We start from the raw sequence: 8,085 nt of genomic DNA, 5'->3' as shown, positions 1-8,085 counted from the left end.
GAGAGAAAATAAGCATATAAAAATCCAATTGTTCAAATTTCCCCACACTTAGCTCTTGCATGTCCTCATGAAAGACTCAACTAGGCAAATAATCATGCAATAAGCAAAATGAATAAACAAATTGTTCAATGAATCATCAAAAGTGCTAAGGTTAGGGACACAAGGTCAAACAAGGTATCAAGAGTTTCCCAACAATCGAAACATTCAACTCTACACCTCTCAAAAATGTAAGCCAAGCATTATCATTCAAAGTGTATAGATCAAGTATGCAAGACCTCACAAGATGGTATATAGAACTCTCAACTCTCAAGTGTATGGTTCAAATTGTATCACTCAAGATACCTCAAAAGACAATGCATTACCATAAGCTTGTTAATCTTCTACTTCTCTACTACTTACAATCAAATGCAAACACAACTCAAGAGGACTTTATTCAAGGTTGTAATGGAGCTAAGGTAAAAGTAGGAAAATATGAGGATATGACAAGATACAACCTAAGAGAATAGAAGTAACATTGTTCATTGGGTAAATCAAGCCATAACACACACTTATTCTCTTTGGACTTCTTTTTCCCTTTATCAAAATTCCCCATTTTATTATTATTATTTTTATTTTTATTTCTTTCTTTCTTTCTTTCTTCTTTTTCTTCTTCTTCTTCTTTTTTTTTTTTTTTGAGATGCCTTGCATCCTTTTAAACCCCCACACTAGATTCCAAATACAACAATAATGATGAAACTAATGCACTCCCTATTCCCTAAAGTTGGGTATAACATGGTTTTCCACTTAAAGCTTGTAATGTGTTAGAAATCAAAGAATGGTCAATACGGCTCAAAGGGGCTAAACAATGGGCAAAATGCAAGGTAGGCTATATGGCCAAGTGGGTAAAATGAAAGAAATTCCTCTATCATTTTCATGAATGCATTGAAAAATGTAGCTTCAAAGAAGAGTCAAAACAAGTTCTAGAATGACAAAATTTAAGAGGGAAAGCACACAAGAAAGAAAAGGATGCATGAAGTGTAACCATCCAAAATAAGACTCAAAAGCTCACAAGGGTAAAGTCCAATATATTCAAATATACAAGTCAAAATCTATCACCCATTTACAAATATCAAGCGAAAAAAGTAAAAATGAAATCATGTTGGAACCCTATCCTCCCTAATGCCTTAACTCACAACTTTCAATTCAACAATGGAAAACAAGAGTAAGAACAAAGCAAAATTTATTTATTTATTTATTTAACAAGCAAATAAACCAAGGAACAAATCTATAATGAAAGACTAATTACCAAAATGAAAGACTAATTACCAAACAACATATTACTAAACTAACTATTCCCCCACACTTCAATTATACATTGTCCTCAATGTAATACATAATGGAAATGTAAGGAAGTGAAGTAGGGGGAAAGAGAAAAAGAAACTCCCCTATCAAGTGTAAGTGGCTGCTAGCAAGCGGACCTCCTCAATGGTCTCCAAGGGTGTGTCCTCATGAAAAGGCTTCAAGTGGTGGTCATTCATTGTGAATACTTTATCTGTTCCAGGCTCCAAAATCTGTACAGCACCATATGGAAAAATCTTAGTTACTATATAGGAGCCAAGCCACCTAGAACGAAGCTTACTAGAAAACAGCTTGAGGCGAGATTTGTAGAGAAGCACTTTTTGGCCTATGGAGAATTCCTTCCGCAGCAACATCTTATCATGAATGAGTTTTGTCTTTTCTTTGTACATGCGGGAGTTCTCATTGGCTTCCAACCGAATCTCTTCTAACTCCTGAAGTTGGAACTTCCTGTGAAGTTCGGACTGACTCATATCAAGGTTGCAGTTCTTAACTGCCCAATATGCTTTGTGCTCAATTTCCACCAGAAGGTGGCATGCCTTGCCAAAGACAATTCTATAAGGGGACATCTCTAAAGGGGTCTTGTAGGCAGTGCGGTAAGCTCATAGTGCATCTTCAAGCCTCTTGCTCCAATCCTTCCTGTTTGTCTGAACTGTTTTCTCCAGAATATGTTTCAGCTCCCTATTTGATACCTCTGCTTGTCCATTAGTCTGCGGATGGTATAGAGTTAAAACCTTGTGAGTGACACCATATTTCTTTAGTAGAGCTGTCATGTTCCTATTACAGAAATTGGCTTCCTTGATCACTGATGATTGCCCAGGGCACTCCGAACATGCAAAGAATGTGTGATTTGACAAAATCTACAATAATATGAGAGTCATCAGTTCGGGTGGCCTTGGCCTCCACCCATTTGGAGACATAATCAACAACCAACAAAATATAAACAAAACCAAATGAGACAGGAAATGGACCCATGCCCCAAACATCAAATATATCTCACAAAACAATAATGGTTGTTGAGGCATCTCATTTCTACGTGAGATAGTACCCGTCTTCTGACATTGTTCACAATTCTTACAATAGGTGTAAGAATCCCGAAACAATGTGGGCCAGTAAAAACCTGCATCTAAGACCTTCCTAGCAGTGCGTTGTGGCTCAAAGTGATCACCACAAGCAAGTGTATGACAAAAATGCAAACTGGAAGGAATCTCAAACTCATGCACACAGCGCCTAATAATCTGATCACTACACATGCGCCACAAATAAGGATCATCCCAAACATAATATTTGGCCTCACTCCTAAGTTTCTCTATCTGATGCTTTTTAAAATAAGCAGGCAACTCAGAGGCAACTAGATAGTTAACCAAGTCAGCATACCATGGGTCCTTACCTCGCAGCTCCAAAAGCTTCTCATCTGGAAAGTCTCACAGATAGGTAGAGGCTCCAAAGTCTGTGGAATCCGACTCAAGTGGTCTGCTACCAGGTTCCCAACTCCACTCTTATTCTTGATCTCTATGTCAAACTCCTGCAACAGCAACATCCACCTGATAAGTCTGGGCTTAGCATCTAGCTTCTTCAATAGGAACTTCAATGCTGCATGATCAGAGAAAATAGTCACTTTAGTTCCTAATAGATAAGCATGAAATTTATCTAAAGCAAAAATGATAGCCAGAAGCTCTTTTTCTGTAGTGGTGTAGTTAGCCTGTGCAGAATCTAGAGTCCGAGAAGCATATGCTATGACATGAGGAATCTTTCCAATTCTCTGGAAAAGTACAGCTCCAACTTGGTTTGATGCATCACACATGAGCTCAAACGGATATTCCCAGTTTTGTGACTGAAGGACAGGAGTAGAAATGAGGTGCCGCTTCAATTGATCAAAAGCTCTCCTGCACTCGTCATCAAACTGGAAGTCTATATCCTTCTACAACAGCTTGGAAAGTGGAAGGGAAATTTTACTGAAATCATGAATAAATATCCTGTAAAAACCTGCATGACCAAGAAAAGAATGCACCTCCCGCACGCATGTAGGGTAAGGTAAAGAAGCAATAACATCAATCTTAGAACTATCAACAGCTATACCCTCACCAGAAATAACATGTCCTAAGACTATACCTTGCCTAACCATAAAATAACACTTTTCATAATTCAAAATAAGGTGAGACTCAACACATCTATGCAATACCCTAGCAAGGCTATCCAAGCATGCATCAAATGAAGTACCATAAATAGTAAAATCATCCATGAAGACTTCCATGCAATTCTCTAGAAAATCAGAAAAAATGCTCATCATGCACCTCTGAAACGTACCTGGGGCATTGCATAAACTGAAAGGCATTCTCTAGTATGCAAATGTACCAAATGGAAAGGTGAAGGTTGTTTTCTCTTGATCCTCAGGTGTAATATGAATATGAAAATAACCAAAGAATCTGTCAAGAAAACAGTAACTTGACTGACCTGTCAATCTTTCCAGCATCTGATCAATGAAGGGTAATGAGAAGTGGTCCTTCCTGGTGGCCTGGTTCAGCTTCCTGTAATCAATGCAGACTCTCTAGCTATTCTGCACTGTTGTGGGAACTAGCTCATCCTTTGAGTTCTTTACTACTATTATTCCAATCTTTTTTAGAACCACTTGCACCGAGCTCACCCACTTGCTGTCTGAAATTGGGTAAATGATGCCAGCAGCTAGAAGCTTGCTGACTTCTTTCTTGACCACATCCAAAATCAGAGGGTTCAATCTCCTCTGAGGCTGCCTCACTGGTTTCACTCCCTCTTCTAACTGAATTCTATGCATGCATGTAGAGGGGCTAATTTCAAGTATGTCAGCCAATGTCCAGCCTAAAGCATTTATGTTCTGCCTCAGAATGTTTAGCAACTTCTCTTCTTGTTCTGGTTGCAAATCCTGGGCTATGATGACTGGCAGCTTCTCATCTAGTGCCAAGAATGCATACTTTAAATTTTCTGGCAAAGGCTTCAGCTCCAAGTATGGAGGGTGCTAATCTTGGAATTTGCCCTATTTTTTTAATCTCGGTACCTGCAACGTGTGAAAAATCTTGCACAAGAACATTATCATATCCCACAACAGAAAGATCAGCATAAGAGTTATTTGCACAACCCACAGAACAATCAGAATGTGTACAATCAGTATTTTTCACTACAGCAAAATTAGAATCAGAATCTATTCTAATAACTTCAGAACTTAAACTTCCAGGATCAACATGTAACTCCTCAGAAAAATTTTGTGCAAACGCTGAACCATATATGCATGCATTAAATTCGGCACAAACAGCACATAAATCATGAATTTCATCACAATCTGAACATTGAAAGTCATCTCTAATGCCTACAATTTCAGGAAACTCAGCACACAAATTCACATGCATATCATCAACCAATGTATCAATGATATCTAAATGAAACACAGAATTCTCTTCTGGTGGATATCTCATGGCATCATGCAATTTAAAATGCACCTTGTTGTCTCCAAATTCCATGGATAAAGTACCAGAGTGTACATCAATCTTAGTTTTAGCAGTTCTCAAAAATGGCCTACCTAAGATCAATGTTGGTTGATCAACATGCATATCATCCTCCATGTTTAGCACAAAAAAATCAGCAAGAAAAATAAGATCATTCACTCTTACCAACACATCTTCTAAAACTCCCTCAGGGTGTGTTGTGCTTTGGTTGGCAAGTTGGATCACCACTCCCGTTGGCTTGATCTTTCAAATGTGCAAAGACTGGTAGACTGATTTTGGCATCACATTGATGGAAGCTCCAAGGTCCAACATGGCTTGACTGAATTGCTTTCTTCCTATGATGCATGGAATGGTGAAAGTCCCAGGATCCTTGCATTTTGGAGAAATGCTTGGCTGAATGATGGCAGAAACATTTCTGCCCATGCTCACTTTTTCATTTCCCTTTAGCCTTCTTCTATGAGTGCACAAGTCCTTGAGAAACTTGGCATACTTTGGGATCTGTTTGATAGCTTCTAGGAGTGCAATATTGGCTTCAACTTTCCTAAAAGTTTCCATGATCCCCTTGTCCATTTCTACCTCTGCTATCTTCTTGTTTTGAGTCACTCTATTTGGAAAAGACAGCGGAATGTTTTGTTCAGAATGACTACTGTCTCTCTTGTTGGATGGCTCTGGTTGCTCTTCAGCTGCGTCTATCTCTGCAGAATTTGATTTTTCTGCTGCAGCAGAATGTTCTGCAGAATCTGGAACTTCAAGCTACTTGCCACTTCTCAAAGTGATAGAGCTCACATTCCTTGGGTTACTCACGGATTGGGAGGGAAGGTTGCCAGAACCTTGGGATTTTAGCTCATTTACTGTTGTAGCCAACTGACCAATCTATGTTTGCAGATTCTGGATGTTGGCTTTTGTTCTCTGCTGAAATTGGACACTGCTGGTTGCCATCTGCTTCACCAAATCTACTAGGCTTGGTTCTAAGCTACTGCTTTGTGGTTGGTCTGCTTTAGCTTGCTGTGAATACTGCTGCCTCATATTTTGTTCTGCAATGTGGTGCCTGAATTGATATTGAGGTTGTTGTTGTTGTTGTTGCTGTTGTTGGAACTGATTAGAGTTACCATACCTCAGGTTCGGGTGATCTCTCCATCTGAGATTGTATGTATTGGAAAAGGAGTTATAACTCCTTTGATGCTGTTGTTGTTGGAAAGGTTTTCCAGGAAAAATTCCAGCAACTGTTTCATTGGTTTCTTGCATTTGTGGACATTGATTTGTTGCGTGACCTGGTACACAGCAAATTCCACAAACGCTTATTGCTGTTGGGATGGACTGTTGAGGTTGCTGTGTCTGACCGAGTGCCAAATGCCTTACCAAAGTTGTCAACTCTTCTATTCTGTTCTCCATTCTTTGCTGGTTTGTATCAGAGGTTTTCAATTTGTTCACTCCTCTTGTAGACACCATGGCTCGGGTACCAAACTGTTGTGCATTGGCAGCCATGTTTGCAATCAATTCACGAGCTGCAGTGGGAGTTTTGTCTACCAAAGCCCCTCCAGAAGCGGCATTAACCATACTTCTGTCCATTAGCATGAGACCTTCGTAAAAATATTGAATAAGGAGCTGGTCGCTTATTTGATGGTGTGGACAGCTTGCACACAATTTCTTGAACCTCTCCCAATACTCATCCAGAGTCTCTCTAGTAATTTGCCTTATGCCACAAATTTCTTTCCTAATAGAAGCAGCTCTTGAGGCAAGGAAGAACTTCTCCAAGAACATCCTCTTCATGTCCTGCCAGCTTGTGATGGAACCAAGATGCAAGTAGTACAACCAATCCTTGGCGGATCCATCCAAAGAAAAAGGAAATGCTCTCAGCTTAATGTGGTCCTCCTCCACTCCATGTGGCTTCATGGTTGAGCATACCACACGAAATTCCTTCAAGTGCTTGTGAGGGTCTTTCCCAGCTAAACCATAAAACTTGGGCAGCAGATGTATCAACCCTTATTTGAGCTCAAAGTCTGCATCCAAATTCAGAGACTGAATTGCCAAAGCTTGATAGTTGACATCAGGGGTGCTACAAATTCCTTCAAAATTCTGTTAGCCATATTAATAATATCCTCGGAATCCGAATGCAAAGACTCAGACTCAGACTGCACAAAAACAAAATGATTAACACTACTAGTAGAACCTACACTATTATCAACTTGAATATTAGTGAAGGAAAGCCTTTTAGTAAAGGAAAGCCTTTTATGTGTTCTACTTAAATGATGAAATGTCCTATCAATTTTAGGATTAAAAGGATGCAATTCACCAGGGTTAGCTCGTGTCATGCAACATCAGACACATAAGAATACTAAACACACAATATGCCGACAAAATGCTAATAGGGAAATAAAACCAACGAAATATTTTTTTTAAAAATATGGGACCACCACAGAAGTACTAGAAATAAAATTTTCTATTTTTGAGAATTTTTTTACTATTTTTAAAAATCTTAAAATACTAAAAAAAATGAAAAAGTGGTCTAAACGATGGAATTTTAGAATTTCAGGGGTGCACCACTCAATTTAGTCCCTAAATTTTGTGGTATTGATCGTTGAATTTCTCTACAATGTCTCATCAAGTTTTAGCCCAATCCGAGTTAGTCGCCAGAAAAATTACCTTTTTACCCTTTTGTAGAAAAACACCTACCAAATGAAAGAATTTGCGGGGCTCCTTTGGACAAAGTTGATCAGCGTGATGAGTGCTATTTGGATACCAAAATTCAGCCTCAAACTCCAAAGTCAAACTGGTAGTGAAGTTTTCCACCTATAAGACTCACAATAAATACCTCAAAACAACAACCAGAATTGCAAACCAAAATTTTGCACACAGAACGCAAAACAAAATAAGGAAGATTAACACTCTAAATATGTTAAAAACGCCAATGAATCCCCAGCAACGGCGCCAATTTGACACGTGGTCGCACACGAGTCAAAATACACCTAATTACTATAATATGAGGTAAGCAACTAGGGTCGTTTCTCAAAGAATTACAAGGACGAATTTATCTATTTAGAGAGTATATAAGACAAGGGGTTTGTTTATAAAAGGAAAAAAAAATGCAACTAATTATAATTAGAATGAAGAGTGAACAGAAATTGAAATTTCAATCCAAGAATTAAGAAGAACAATAACTACTCTATCACCGAATTTTTTAAGAGAATACATCAACAAGCAATTCGGTAATTAACAATGAATCCGAATGAAACCTCAATTCGAACTCAACATTCACACGAAAACCTTCATGCAT

General features: G+C 38.6%; 2 protein-coding genes across 2 annotated transcripts; both read right to left on the bottom strand.

Annotated features, from left to right (window-relative positions):
* Positions 1-1,427: 1,427 nt before the first annotated feature.
* Positions 1,428-1,904, bottom strand: LOC113874204. Its single transcript, XM_027512428.1, has one exon. It carries the CDS (start codon positions 1,902-1,904, stop codon positions 1,428-1,430), a length of 477 nt encoding a protein of 158 aa, XP_027368229.1.
* Positions 1,905-5,057: 3,153 nt separating this feature from the next.
* On the bottom strand, positions 5,058-8,085 carry LOC113874203. The gene is made up of 5 exons (XM_027512427.1): positions 8,002-8,085; positions 7,455-7,601; positions 6,832-6,943; positions 5,748-6,757; positions 5,058-5,564 (listed from the first exon to the last, which is right to left on the bottom strand). The coding sequence occupies exons 1-5, from the start codon at positions 8,083-8,085 to the stop codon at positions 5,058-5,060; spliced, it is 1,860 nt and encodes a 619-aa protein (XP_027368228.1).

Source organism: Abrus precatorius, unplaced genomic scaffold (assembly GCF_003935025.1).
Source record: "Abrus precatorius isolate BTA unplaced genomic scaffold, Abrus_2018 Scaffold8, whole genome shotgun sequence".
NCBI classification, from domain to species: domain Eukaryota; kingdom Viridiplantae; phylum Streptophyta; class Magnoliopsida; order Fabales; family Fabaceae; genus Abrus; species Abrus precatorius.
This window is presented reverse-complemented; position numbering and strand designations above follow the sequence as displayed.